General features: G+C 44.3%; 1 protein-coding gene across 2 annotated transcripts in view; it reads right to left on the reverse strand.

Annotated features, from left to right (window-relative positions):
• Nucleotides 1-849: 849 nt before the first annotated feature.
• The window catches only part of MATN2 (matrilin 2), a 146,784-nt gene continuing 132,320 nt past the window's right edge, over nt 850-15,313 (reverse strand). Inside the window, exons 11-19 of one of the 2 annotated variants that reach the window (XM_084751308.1) lie at nt 14,895-15,017; nt 13,363-13,485; nt 10,389-10,511; nt 7,624-8,037; nt 5,487-5,639; nt 3,836-3,907; nt 3,401-3,475; nt 2,963-3,061; nt 850-1,488 (exon numbers count right to left, since the gene is read on the reverse strand). In XM_084751308.1, the coding sequence (XP_084607434.1) occupies nt 1,433-1,488; nt 2,963-3,061; nt 3,401-3,475; nt 3,836-3,907; nt 5,487-5,639; nt 7,624-8,037; nt 10,389-10,511; nt 13,363-13,485; nt 14,895-15,017 (1,238 nt within the window). In that variant the 3' untranslated portion in view covers nt 850-1,432. Of the gene's footprint in view, nt 1,489-2,962; nt 3,062-3,400; nt 3,533-3,835; nt 3,908-5,486; nt 5,640-7,623; nt 8,038-10,388; nt 10,512-13,362; nt 13,486-14,894; nt 15,018-15,313 lie in introns of both variants that reach the window. The other variant, XM_084751307.1, reaches the window with a different exon arrangement.

Here is a 15,313-nt window from a genome sequence, read left to right on the forward strand (position 1 = left end):
CTAAAGTTGAAGGACTTTGTTTGGAAGCATGTTACTTTGTCCTCTATAAAGCTGCAGCTCACTGTGTCTTGAAGTGATACTGTAAGTTCCCCCAGGCTTGTCTCATTTCCTGCGCTTAATGTGCATACTAGTGTATCTTTGAATAGCCAATTGTGTGTGTTCGTGTTCATAGAAATTACTGGGATGCTAGACTGTCATTGGACTTATTTATTTTAAGGTAGAGTCTCGGTATATAGAACAGGCTGGCTTTGAACTCAGGCCTGCCTGTCCCCATATTGTCATTGACTTCTACAGTTGGTCTGAGGTCTGGAGTGGCTCAGTTACTGAGTGCTTTCCTCACATACCCAAAGCCCTGCACTCAGTCCTTAGCACTATGTAAAGCAGATGTGGTGCATACTTGTAACTCCAGCACTCAGAAGGCGAGGCAGGAGGCTCAAGAGTGTATGGTCATCCCGTTACATAGTGACTTTGAGGCCAGTCTCAGGTATCTGAGGTCCTGTTTGTGTTGCCACCTCTGGGGTTTCAGCATGGATATGGGGGATTTCTATAAATGTATTTCAGTGATACAGACTACATAGTAATTTAGTTGTAATGGTTAGGCTGATTTTAATTTGTTGCTTTTATGCATTAATGACATTCATTTGCAGGTCTCCCTTGTATGTGTGTTAAAGCCATTTGATTTCATACTAAATGATATCAAATGAAGCTGCTGTAGCTAAGATCTGTATGTTTCAAGATCTTGTATTTCCACATCAGTAACCATCACTATGTTACCATCAGTGTTTTGTTTTGTTTTGTTTCCTGATTATATTGGTTTTTCCCATGTATATGGAGTTTCTATTTAAAGGTAAAAGTGAGGCTGGGCTTGCTTGTGTTCCCAGTCCTTTGGAGGTGGGCATAAGAGAAATGATAATTTGAGGTAGCCTGAGTTAGAAATTCATCAATTAATGAGGCTCTTTCTCATATTTAAACTAGGAATTTTATTCAGTACTGTTTCCTGGAGCGGTGAGTTTTAATATTGTATAAAAAAGTCAACTTATTACAGGACATAGGTCCCATGACTTATGTCATATCCAGATACATCAAGTTAAATTCCAGTACGAAACAGCAATTTGTGGAGTCAGTTTTCTGCCAGATTGAGACTCTTCAGTTGTCAAGTGAAGATTTCAATGGTAAGGCAGGAAGGGGCAGAAGCAAATCATGCCTGCTGCACTTTGCAGATCACTGCACAGCTTATTTATTCTCATGGTAAACTTAGAATTCAGAAGGACTCCTTACCCCCACCCCCACTGAAATTTAGACAACTCAGTGTCTCCAATTCTGTAGCCAAGCAATCCAGTGTAATCTGTACTGGTTGTGTTTTGCTTTCAGGCTCCACCGCCTTTGTCAAGAATGATGGCGCACAAATTATACATAAAGGCATTTCTAGTCTTCATCTGTATCTTAGGCGGTTTTCCAAGGCTTCCATTCTTTGTGTCATTTCTTCTAGTGAATCTTGAATTAAGGAAAAGACGTCTAGACTGCCTACTTTAGCTTACAATAAAGTATAACAATTTTAACTACTAAAAGTTTAAGGGAAAAAAACCCCAACTTTGAGATTAATAATAAATTATCCAGGCCGGGTGGCGGCGGCTCATGCCTTTAATCCCAGCACTCAGGAGGCAGAGGCTGGTGGATGGATCGCTGTAGCTTGAGGCCAGCCTGGTCTACAAAGTGAGTCTAGGACAGCTAAGGCTACACAGAAACCCTGTCCTGAAAAGCCAAAAAACAAACTGTCCAGTATTTTAAAACATAATTTACAGTAGTTCCTTTAACATGCCTTAAAGACTATACAAAAGTGGTTCGTGTTAAGCTTATTTTCAAAACACCAAAGCCATACAGTTATATTTGAATTTTGCTTTTCCTTAAGATTAACATTTTTTTCTGGCCACACCCTTGTTGCTTATAAACCAATTTGCCATGCTCCTATAGCTCATAATTTGAGAGATGTGGAGTACAAAGAAATGGGAATGGGTTTTCTCAATGACAGGCCAAAAGCTAGGAAGTGAATGGCCTTAGTTTTCACTTAGACTCTTACATGTAGTTTCTTAGTAAGTAGCCTTCACGCGTGGGTGGAAAAGGACAGGAGGCTTTGTCTTTCCCGTAAGCTCCTTACTCCTCCCTATCTGCCACCATTGCAGTATAAGGGCCCAGTCTATTTGTATTATCTGCTGTCAGGAAGACTTTCCACGTGGGGGGCCAATCCCCCTTTCCACACTTGACAGGGAGAATTCTGTAAGCTTGTTGAAACAGTAGTGCAGAATTAAGCCATTTCTCTATGAAGTAGTAGATACCGAAGTCTATCAGCTAGCTTTAGTAGGCTTACTGTGGTCTTAAGTTCAGAGCAGCTGGCAGTGTGTTCAACATGTAAAAGCGCTGAATACTCTATACCAGTGCATTCCTGTTTAAAGGATCCTGATCCCTTGGTAGAAATTTTCATTTCTTAAGAGTGCTGATAGAAACGATCTTTGCTGCAAAAAAGAAAAGAGGAAAACCTAGCTCTCCAGCGCCTGCCACATGCATGTGGCTTCTGTGTAGTTCAGGGTTTAGAGCTTAGACTTGAGTTTGAAATCTCTTCAATTCTATAACATACTTGACTAAACATTGCATCTCTGAGGCACTTTATTCCTAGTGTATGGCCATCCTAGCACAGAGAGTTAAATGCCTCCTCTCTTAGACTTTATATGCTACCTGATTGGCTTTAATGTGACTCTTCCTAAGCTAGACAGCAGATGACAACTAGTGACCATGGGCACTAACCCAGGCTTGTCCCCAACTCTCAAACACCTATCCAGCTAACTTATAGAAAAAGCCTTTCCTGGCTCAGTATTGCTGTCTTTCCTTTTTAATGAAATCCATCGTTATTTGTAAAGATTTGTCAATATTTGCATTACCTATAGAACATACTACTGGAAAAGGATATAGCGTTGGGTTAATTTTCTTACTTCTTCGTTTGCAAGGTTCTGGAACATTATAAGGTTTTCACATGTGCATTTGTCCTGGTTTTCTTCCAAAGGGCTTCCTGAGAAAGCAGATGAAAGAGTTCACCCCCATCTTTCACCTCATTTCCCAGACACAGTAATGGAACTGATCAGTACACAGGAAACCATAATGAAATGCATGGCCAGCCTTTCCCATACATCCAGATCAGGGGCATAAGTGCCCTTCCCACACGTGAGGTCAGGGGCGTAAGTGCTGGGAAAGAGCGTTGTCTGTTTCACACACTGTACACTGGGCTCTACTACTTCTAGGTACTGCAGTTAAGTCAAGTTCCTTTTTCTTTCCTACTTTAAGCTACGTCCATTGGTAAGCTGAAAGGCTACTGCCGCTTACGAAGTAGTGATATTTTACTAGGAATTACCTGAAGATATTGTTGAGTGGAAAAGTTTTTGTGTAGATCGTGAAAGACTGTCTTCAAACAGATATCTATGTTGCACTGCAAAATTAGAACAGGAAAGTAGGTCTCGGATATTTATGGTGCCTCGTTCAGATTCTGTAAAGAGAGACAACTGAATTCAAACCAGTTTCACACTATTGTGGTCTAAAGCAGCTACTAACAAGGATTTTGTATCCCTCACAACTCTTGGAGAGTTGCTGGTTTTGTTTGGTTTGTTTGTTTGTTTGTTTTTGGCACGCTGTGACAAAAAGACTGTCAGTAGAATGGTTGCTTAAGGGACAGTACCTTTTTGCTGTCTGTCAGAGAAGGGCCTTAGCTGGCACTTGAGTCTTACTGTCACTTTACAACTTCTGTCTGCAGCAGCAAAGCAGAGGTAGAAATACCACTTAGACTACTCACCTGTCGGACGCTGGACGTGCTTTGGCGGGTCCCCTGCTGGGGAGTCCTGTCTTCCATCAGAGTCCTCTAGAGCTGATCAAAAAGAGATGGCCAAGAGGAGTGACACAATTTTACAACATGCACACACATGCTTTTTAGGACACTGCTGGAACCCAGGATCTTTTGATGTTATTTGGTAACACTGAAGATTCAAAAATGCTGTTGGCTATTGTGATGATCTACGACCATGTTAGGGCAGTTCTCTCCCAAAGAGAACTTACATTCCATCTAACAAATGCACCATGCCATGTCAAGAAGGTGAAGCTGAAAAAAGTTGAAGTTGCTAAAAGACCCAGTTCAATCACTGTACCCCTACCTGAGACATTTCACTAGGAATGGCAGACACAGGCAAAGCATGCTCCAACCCCTGGGGTCCCCCCTTCACCCCAAAGTTCTTTGCTTTAGAGGAATAAGGCATCATTTGGATTGGATTTTCAGGGTGTCTGAAGCTAAGATGTGAGTAAGAGAGGAAATGGATAGAATTAATGTGTAGCATAACTAATAAGTGAACCAGAGGAAAGTATAGTAGATATCTGAAATCTAAAGAATAGTCATAAATAGACGCCCCTGTGGAAGGCACTTAGGGGTCCAATAGTGAGCCTGCAAGGATAGGCATTCCTCTCCAAAAACGTCCTGAAGTAGGACTTGAGTTCTAGGTCTGGCTCTTTGCTTACATGAATTTAGTGAGGACTAAGAATGGCGTGTTTGGGGCTGGAGAGATAGCTCTCTTAAGAGCACTGGCTGCTTTTCCAGAGGTCATGAGTTCAATTCCCAGCAACCATATGGTGGCTTATGACCATCTATAATGAGATCTGGTGCTCTCTTCAGGCAGGCAGGCACATGTACAGGCAGAACATTGTATGCATAATAAATCTTTAAAGGCGGGGCATGTTTTTACTGCCAGCACTCCAGAGGCAGAGGCAGGTGAGTTAAAGCCAGTCTGGTCTACAAAGCGAGTCCAGGACAGCTGAGGCTCTGTTACAGAGAAACCATGCCTCAAAAAAATCAAATAAAAAAGAATGGAATGTTAAAATATTTAGTATGCTGTTTGCCACAGCGAGACATGCTCGTCTTCACCTCTTTCATTCTCTTTGGGTGTGGTGTCCATAGGCATCACTTGTCCTGGCCGGCAGGGAGGCATTTCTCTAGGTTCTAAAGAAATGGTTTGAGGATTTTCTCCTGGGTTCATGCTGCCCTGTGGCTGACTATGGTCTACCTTAGACACATTCTACAGTACCTTCACAGATGCCTTGCTGCCTGTGGCTGCCTGTGGTCTACCTTAGACACATTCTACGGTACCGTCACAGATGCCTTGCTGCCCTGTGGCTGACTATGGTCTACCTTAGACACATTCTACGGTACCGTCACAGATGCCTTGCTGCCCTGTGGCTGACTATGGTCTACCTTAGACACATTCTACGGTACCGTCACAGATGCCTTGCTGCCCTGTGGCTGACTATGGTCTACCTTAGACACATTCTACGGTACCGTCACAGATGCCTTGCTGCCTGTGGCTGACTGTGGTCTACCTTAGACACATTCTACGGTACCTTCACAGATGCCTTGCTGCCTGTGGCTGACTGTGGTCTACCTTAGACACATTCTACGGTACCTTCACAGATGCCTTGCTTCAGCTTCTCACTTATTTCACTCATTGTACTGAAGTCTTCTGCATAGAAGAGATGCTTGTTCGTGGGCTCAGACGCAATCTCCTGTAGTTCTTCCTCAATGGCTTTTCCTACCCCAACAGCATACATAGTGATACCTAAGCAACAGAAGTTAGAAAAAGATGCTTGCATTCCCAGGGTCGACATTATGCTATACCCAGAATTAGATACTAAGCGGTGTGGTTTGAAGCATCAATACCCAACACCCCTTTATATTTTCTAGCATTTTTATTTTGGACCTATGAGCAAAAGAGGATCCTTAGAGACGCAGCCTACATCGTTAGAGATGTATGGGCACCTTATTGATTAGCCTCTAGCTAAGGCAACAACTTATTGATTCGCCAGAAAAGGGTCAGGTAACAAATGTGTAGCTGTCTTGAGTTAGTCTTCAGGAGAGTAGGAAAAAGTTTTCTCACAGCTTAGAAAAATGAAAGTTTTCTCTGGAAAATTGTAGTCATTTTACAAACCACTCAGATTACCCAGGGTGGACACCTCTTATGGCTCCCTCTCTCTTGGTCAGGGAAAGATTGAGCAGTGAAGTTAAGAAAAGTGTACAAAATGGACTCTTTCATAAAAACTGGGAATCACCAGCCTTTCTGTGAGGCGGATGGAGTTCGCCAATAGAACCAAAAGTACTTTAACTCCTGATTGTTATGGACTGAGCAAGTGTGTGTCTATTATCTATGCATCTGGGCCCATTGAGGCCCAAATCCTAGAGTCTCAGGGAGGGCTGTGCACATTCTCTTTCCTCTTAGAGGACCTGATGAAACAGTGTGTCTTTACGACTCAAGGAGTGTGGCTTGCAAGCAGACTGCTTCATGACCTTGGATTTTCTCATCTCACCAGAAGAAATGCAGACACCATGAACTGGCTCTAACATCCATGCTAGCTTTTGGCGTCCCATGAGTCAAGGGCCACACTCCACCCTTCACCTCTATGCAACTGACGTTACCCTCCAGTCCCTGCAGTATAAACGAAGTCAGTCAGAACCTCAGAAGAGGGGCTGAGCTCCATGGAGCAACAAGAACCTGGACACATCCAACTCTGGTTTTTTGTTTTGTTTTTAGTTTTTAGGTTTTTTTTCTCCCCCAAAGGTCAGGTTTCTTTCTTTTTTTTATTTTTTTAATTTTTATTTATTTACTGGTTTTTCGAGACAGGGTTTCTCTGTGTAGCCTTGGCTGCTCTGGGCCGGCTTTGTAGACCAGGCTGGCCTCGAACTTCCAGAGATCCACTGCCTCTGCCTCCGAGTGCTGGGATTAAAGGCGTGCGCCACCACTGCCCGGCTAGGTCAGGTTTCTAACACAGGTTTTGTTTTTTGTTTTTGTTTTTTTTTAGTTTTTCAAGACAGGGTTACTCTGTGTTATCTTGGCTGTCCTGGTCTCGCTTTGTAGACCAAGCTGTCCTGGAACTCACAGTGATCCACCTGCAACACATGACTTTGGAATGTTCATTTCAAGACTTGACCGAAACTATTCACGTGGTAGCTTGTGGTTGCAGTACCTGCACTAGGGCGCCTGCAGCTATGAGTGTGAAGCTATTTTGGGCTATCTTGTCTGCTGCAGACTAGCTTGGGCTAGCAAGAGAACTCTTCCTGCTCCTCTTTTTCTTTAAAGTGTATTTGGGGGGCTGGAGTAAGGGCTCAGCAGTTAGGAACACTGGCTTCTCTTGCAGAGGACCTGATTTAATTCCTGGCACCCACATGGGAGATTATCGCTGTCTCTAACTCCAGTTCTAGGGGATCTGATACCCTCATAGAGACATACATGTAGGCAAAACACTAATGCATGTGAAGAAAATCTTTAAAAGTATATTTGTGTTAGTAAAGTTGCCACCAGAAATCCATTAAAAAAAATTCTTCAAGTGACTATGGAGGAATTATACCAGGGCATTAGAACAGCCATACGTTGTTAAATAGCATATACTGAAGTGACTCTCTCTGCTGGAGGTCACACCATGGCCTGTAGGTGGCAGTATTGTCAAGGTGTATTTTTAATGGCAGTTCTCTCTGACTCCTAAGGCTAGCTGTGAATTTAAGAGACCTGAACCTTGTGTCATATAAACCACAACTCCATCCCATTTTACCATTGGCCTTGGCTTTACTGGCCCACTCGGAGACGTCATCCTGAGCCCGTCCATCGGTGAACACGACAGCAACCCTGGGCACCTGTGAAGAGAGGGGCCTGGCCCCTTCTACCTGTGTAAAACTTCTCTCAAACATGTGTTTCAGGGCCAACCCAGTCATGGAGCCTTTGCCCATGTATTTCATGTGGGCCACAGCTTTCTTCATGTCCTTGGCTGAGCTGAAGTCCCTCATAGTAAACTCTGTGCGGACCTGCGTGGAATACTGCAGGAGCCCCACACGAGCAGCTTTGGGGAAAACTGCTAAGGAGTCTATAATCCCAGTGACAAAATGCTTCACAATCTCAAAATTCTCTTCTCCAAGGCTCTTGGATCCATCAATCACAAAGACTAGGTCAATTGGGCCTTCCGTGCATCCTGCAGAGATGAAAGAGAAGGTAACATGGTTAAAGGGTCAGAGGTCGTGTATACACAGAGTATAAAAGTCATGCTTCAGCAGGAGGCGTGAGTGAATCTGAGGAGGCGTCTTTCTCCTGCTAGCACACAGGACAGACAAGTAGGGAATATCGCAAATAACAGTGTTTTCTCTTTCATGTTTGAGTTACTGATTATAACACTAGTAATTGCCGGGTGGTGGTGGTGCATGCCTTTAATCTCAGCACTTGGGAGGCAGAGGCAGGTGGATCCCTGTGAGTTCAAGGCCAGCCTGGTCTACAATGTGAGTCCAGGACAGCCAAGGCTACACAGAGAAACCCTGTCTCTAAAAACAAAAACCAAAAAACAAACAAACAAAAAAAAAACACTAGTAATTTCCCTAAGCTACACAGTATATACACATTGTAAAGGAAATCATATGCTGATTAATGGCAGTGAGGCCTTTGTCATGCATACAGTACAGTAAAGGATTAGACTAGTGGTTGTCAACCTTCCTAATGTTGCCAAATTTTTTTTTTTTTTGGTTTGTTTTTGTTATTGTGTTTTGAGACAGGGTTTCTCTTGTAGCCTTGGCTGTCCTGGACTCGCTTTGCAGACTAGGCTGGCCTCGAACTCATAGAGATCTGCCTGCCTCTGCCTCTTGAGTGCTGAGATTAAAGGCGTATGCCACATGCTGCCATCCTTTATTATAGTTCCTCATGCTGCAATGACCCTCACCCATTACACTGTTTTTGTTGTTACCCCATAACTAATTCTGCTAATGTTATGAATTGTTATGTAAATGTCCCACAGGTTGAGAATCACTGAATTAGACTAGACCAAGGCAGTTCCCCTCACTTTGTTGTGGGAGGCTGACACACACAAGTGCTAATATCCTGACTGACAGGAGAGGATATGCTTAATTTCCCCTCAGCCGTTATCTCTTCCAAGAAGCTTGCACAGTGACCCAGCTCGTGTCAGTTCCTCACATGAATACCCCAACACATCCCTTTATTCGACCACAATCAAGTTCCTGAGTACCTGCTTTGTGCGGGGCACCGGCCACAGCAGGGTTATGATAATGACTAACACAAAATGTCCAGCACTATGCTGCTCAAGTCCAGTGTGCCCTATGCTGTACCCATGTGGTGGGACAATTATTTAACAATGAGTATTCCTCTCTTAGTCTGAGTTCTCCTTCAGTAGATACTATGTATCATTTATTTCTGTGCCCATAATGCTTGGCACACAATCGGTATTCAGTACATTATTACTGACAGAATAAAAGAACCTGGTAGTATCCATTTGGTAGCACACTTATAAGCACTCTACTGACCTATTAAGACTTAAAAATGTAGGTGGGCTAGGTGGCACACGCCTGTAATCCCAGCACTCAGGAGGCAGAGGTAGGTGGATCTCTGTAAGTTCAAGGCCAGCCTGGTATCTACAGTACGTCCAGTACAGCCAGGACTGCACAGGGAACCCTGTCTCAAACAAACTTAAAAATGTAATTAATTTTTAAAAAGTTATTTTGTCAACATAGATGGCTGACAGTAAAATGAAAAACTACATAAACACACAGGCAATTTAGATGCCAAGAGACTTTGTATGTAGGGCTGAATAAGAGAAGTGTACCAATCCCAAATGAATGATCTCATCTCAAACAGTCTACAGTATGATAGATGTCAAGCAGCTGTCTAATCTTATAAAGTGAAGCACAATAAAGCAGAAAATGCTCATGTGAGTGCTGGTGTGTGTGTGCGCTCGCATGCGCGCAGTGCACGCACATGTACGTTGGGCGTTGAGGTCTCTTTTTTTAAATTTTATTTTATGTGTATGAATGTTCTGCTTGAATGTATATGACTCACATCTCTTGGAGCCGAATCCATAGACAGCTGTGAGCTGCCAGATGGATGCTGGGAACTAAACCCAGGTCCTTCAAAAGAATAGCCCGTGCTCTGAACTGCTGAGCTAACTCTACAGCCCCGCTAAATGCTTGTCCTCATTACTCAATCTATTGATTCCTCATGGAAATGAAACCAGAAGATTCCATGCCATGCATGTGGCTGTTCAGCAGATGTCCAGGTATAATGTACCAGCCACTTCCTTCTATAGAGCCTTTGCTTACAGAACAGCACCAGCCATTGTGTCCTGGCTGCTGCTGCTGCTGCTGCACATACATACCTATGTTTATGGGAGAAGGGCTAATTATTACTGACAGAATAGAAGAACCTGGTAGAGTCCATTTGGTAGCACACTTGTAAGTACTCTACTGACCTATCAGGTTCTATGGCCTGAAAAATGCTCCAGAAAGCAATTGCTCCAAGAGCAAATGGAAGCCTCAGATCACTTACTCTTGCAGCGTCTTCCATCCTCAGCGAGGATAAACCCATCTGCACACTTGCACACATAGAAATCGCCCTTGTTCACACAGATGTGCTCACAGCCATGGTGGGTTGACTTGCAGACATCTTTCCCTGAAGGAAATTTGGGGAGGTGAACAACCCATTATTGTAGGAAGAAGCTAGTGTGAGCAGTCATGCCAGGGGAGTTTAAGAAAGTGGTCCATTTTAAAGAACACATCCTTGCTAAAATGATAATCTTTACAATCCATGCCAGAAGAGGCCAAGATCACGCAGCAGCGCCTCTCAGATCTCCCTTGACTCTCCTGGCTCAGGGGGATTTACCCTTTGACTTTAGAATGGCTAGATAGGCCATGGCTTCCGATTTTTTTAGTAGCGATCTCAAATACCACATGTTGGTTGTCTAATGAGCATTTCTCATGGGTGAGGTAATTTGAACTCCTTGAGGTAGTTAATGACCCTCTAATCCTCACAACACGCTGGGGGCAGAGCTAAGTATACACAGAGAATAAATGAAGTAGTGGATGCCAGAGTCTGACTGCACTGTACAAAGTTGTCCAGCCAGAGGATGGCCCAACTGAGGCATACTTCTCCTGAGTCGTCACTTCCTGACTGTATGCCAACCTTGGGCTTCTGTACATCCTTGAAAATGAGAAACCTTACATGAAATTGGAATCTGTAACTATGGATCCCTCTAGGAGGAGGGAAAGTGTAGGATTTAATTTAGGGATCAAATTACAAAGCTAGAAATAGTGCCTTGTGCCCAACTGTTGGATGTAGTGAGCCACTACATATGTTAATTGAATAGAAAGAACGGCTCAGGTGGACACATGGACAGGACTGAGCCTGGTGTCCATGAAAGAAGAACTGTAGTGGGAAGCTAGAAGCCCAGACGGTGCAGAGAGGCTGGCAGAGTCAGGCCTGTGCCACGGCATGCACTTAGTCACAGAGCCTCTTGCCAGAGACAAGCCCTGCTCCCGGATGAAAATCACACTAATGAGTTAGCCTGCTCAGCTTTGCTGACATGTGCAATGTCCCATGGTCTCGGGGGGGGGGGGGGCAGGGGGGGGACTATGAGGAAACTGCCCACTAAGCAACCTCAAAAGCAAATAAATTATTTTGTTTAATCAAGAAAGGATTAAGCTGGGCGTGGTGGCGCACGCCTTTCATCCCAGCACTCAGGAGGCAGAGGCAGGTGGATCTCTTTGAGTTCAAGGCAAGCCTGGTCTACACAGTGAGTCTAGGATAGCCAAGGCTACACAGAGAAACCATGTGTCAAAAGGAAAGCAAAACAAAACAAAACCAACAAACCAAAACAACAAAACAAAAAAGGAAGGGAAGGAGGGACGGAGGGAGAAAGGGAGAGAGAGAACCATTCTGCTCACTACAGCAGTGTCAAAAGCCCACGTAGCTATTATCAACCCCTGCCTCCTGAGGAAAACTACTATCTAAGACAGAGTCTATGCCTATATTCCAGTCACCACCCTACTGAGCAGCTCTGTCTTGGGTGGTGTAAGGGCTACTTTTGTCTAAACCTTGGCTGGGCTACAGGGCTAGCTGTTTCGCTAAAGGCAAGTCTAGAAGTTGCCGCATGAGGTTGTACATGGGGTTAACATTTAAGTCAGTAGATTCTGAGTAAAGCAGGCTACCCCTACCCTCCATAGTGTGTGTGGGCCCCACTCAGTCACTTAAAGGCCTTCAGAGCAGGCTGAGTCCCAGAGGAGGGGGAGACTCTCTCAACACCAACTCTTCCTGAGCTTCTTTTCTTTCTTTCTTTCTTTTTTTTTTTTCTCATATATTTATTTATTAGTATGTATACAGTGCTCTGCCTGTACATACACCTGCAGGCCACAAGAGGGCATTAGATCACATTCTTGATGGTTGTGAGCCACCATGTGGTTGCTGGGAATTGAACTCAGGACCTCTGGAAGAGCAGTGCTCTTAACCTCTGAGCCATCTCTCCAGCCCCTCTTCCTAAGTTTCTAGTCAGCTTTGCAGACATCCTCCTCACCAGCCCCGGCAATCCCGTGAACCAATTCCTTAAAGTCAATTTTCCTTTCTTTTTCTCCCTCTTTCTTCCTTGTCCCCAACATGTTGTACATGTGCCTCCTTCACAGAAATACTGTTAGGATCTGTTTTTCTGGAATATCCTAACATGAGTCTATGTGAATGTCTGTGCATGCATGCGTGTTTGTATGTGTTTGAAGAGGTCAGAGGTCAATGTTGAGTGTCTTCCTCAGTCACTATCCACTTTATTTTTTGAGACAAGTTCTCTTTCTGAACCCACAGCTCATCAATTCAACTACTGGCCGGCCTACAGGCCTCTGGGATCCTCCAGTGGTGTGCTCAGCACGGAGACGCAGGTGTGCTCCCACACTTACTCTTACACGGATGCCAGGCATTGAACTCAGGGCCCCATGTTCACACAGCAAGCTCTTTACCACCTGAACCATCTCTGGGGTCCCTCCTAACACACTTTCTATTGAAACTCTGTTCTGAGCAACCTGATCTAGAAAAGCAAATGATAGGTTTTCTTGTTTTTCTCTCTCTCAAAACCCACTGAGCCTCCTCCCTCCACCCCTCTCCAACATCTGTGGTCTGCCAAGAAGAAAAAAAGCACTGAAATTATCTTTTTGTCCTGGTAGTCAATTGCTACCAATGATTCTTGTTTTGCCCATCAACTTGTTAGGCACTACACTAGGTCCTGGGTACCCACCCAATCACCATGTAAGCACTGAGAGAAAACAGAAGCAGAGAGACTGGCAACTTAGGCCTGCCACTGAGAAACTCCTGCAGAACCCACAAGCTGCCTTGATCCTTGGGAAACACTTGCAGAGCACCCAAAGTTGGAACCCAAGTTTGTTTCATGGCTACAAAGTCTGCAAGGGAGAGTGTAGGGGTTCAGTGACGCTTATGTGCTCACCGAGTCCTAGAGGCAGGAATCATCTTTACTCAGGCTACTTACTTCTGCAGTGTTTCCCATCCTCAGCCAGCCTCAAGCCCTCCGGGCACTTGCAGGTGTATGATTCGCCACTGCTTACACAAAGGTGCTCACAGCCATGGTCCACAGCCTGGCAGACATCTTTCCCTGAGGACAGTACCATGATTAAAACAACTGAATCAACATAAAGTCTACATGAACATCTCCTTGGGAGACCCTTCCATCCTGCCCTCTGGACTCAGGTACCACTTGAGAAGGCAGGTAAAACTAGGGGTGGAGTTTGGTGATCTAAATCTTTTTTTTTTTTTTGAGACAGGTTTTCTCTGTGTAGCCTTGGATGTCCTGGACACACTTTGCAGACCAGGCTGGCCTCGAACTCACAGCAATCCACCAGCCTCTGCCTCCCGAGTGCTGGGATTAAAGGTGTGCACCACTACACCTGGCAGATTGACCTAAATCTTTAATCTCTCACTGCCATTGACATCCCCATGCACCAACCCCAGCGTCAGTGTCTCAGGATGCAATCCAGCCTCATGTCTGCAGACGTGGCCTCTGACACGGTGCCAAGCGGAGATGTTTTCAGTATGATTATTTAGGAGAAAATTTCAGTTTAAATCAGCAGCCTGGGAATCTAATTTTGCCTTTGTCCCTGGCATAATCCATGATTTAGGAAAATCAGGTAACCTCTTGGAAGCTTGGCTTTTCTGTCTGCAAATGAGTAATGATTCCAGGTACTCATCTTTTCTTCAAAGCTCTTTGGGAGGAGCTTTGAGAAGTCTCACAGAGACAGAGACAAGAAGCATTCGTGCAGCTTGTACAATCCTATTTGTGTGTTGTTGTTGTTGTTGCTGGGCACTAGGGACTGCACCCAGAGCCTTATGTGTGCTTGGCAAGCATGCTACCACTGAGCTACATCTCCAGCCTGTTTGTTTGTCTGTTTGTTTATAATTTTTGTTTGTTTTTCAAGATAAGGTTTCTCTGAGTAACCCTGGCAGTCTTGGAACTCACTCTGTAGACCAGGCTGGCTTTGAACTCACAGAGATCCACTTGCCTCTTTCTCCTGAGTGCTTGGATTAAAGCTGTGCACCACCACGCTGGGCTTAGCAAGTGTTCTTAACCACTAAGCCATCTCTCTAGCCCACTTTTTTTTTTTTAAACTTGAGACAGTGTCTCGCTAAGTTGTCTAGTATGGCCTATAGCTCAGGAAGTCTATGAATTTGCCATGCTCCTGCCTCAGCTTTCTATGTAGCTAGGATTATAGGGGCATATCACCAGGCTCAGCGAGGGTCGCACTATGTAACACAGCCTAGAACTTGCTATGTAGACCAGACTGGCCTCCCTAGTAGTGGGAATCGAAGTATGTAACACCAGACCTAGCTTGACATTTATTAGTAAAGCATATAGCTATATATAGTTCCTTTATTATTATACAGCAGCCCTGTTCTGTTCCAGGATCCTGCACAGGACATCACTTGCCATTTGGTTGTGTGTTGTGGCTCACACCAAGGTTGGCACAGTGGGTGTCAGGCCATATGGGCTAGCTCTAGCAAACTTACTTCTGCACGTCTTCCCATCATCACGTAGGACGTATCCCTCAAAACACCGACAGACAAAGGAGTCTTCAGTGCTTACACATGAATGCTCACAACCGTGGTCCCCCAAAACACAAGAATCCAGTTCTGATTGGAAGCACAGAAGTAGAAGGAAATTATTCACAGATTAGTGACCTATTCATTCCTAGAAGACATTGTACACATCTTAAGTTAAAACAGTGTCTTTTCTCATGCAGTTCATCTCAGCACAGAAAGTATCTACAACCAAGAATTCATAATATATACAAAGCACATACATAAAGCAAAACATCAAGCCGTATAGGGGAGAATAAACAGAAAAAGACAGTTTCTAAAAGGAGATGTGAATATCTAAGACCATAAGAGTGTAAGCCACAGACCCACTTTCCTATGGATGTATATGT

Source organism: Acomys minous (genome assembly GCF_964271855.1).
Source record: "Acomys minous genome assembly, chromosome: 12".
Classification (NCBI taxonomy): Eukaryota; Metazoa; Chordata; class Mammalia; order Rodentia; family Muridae; genus Acomys; species Acomys minous.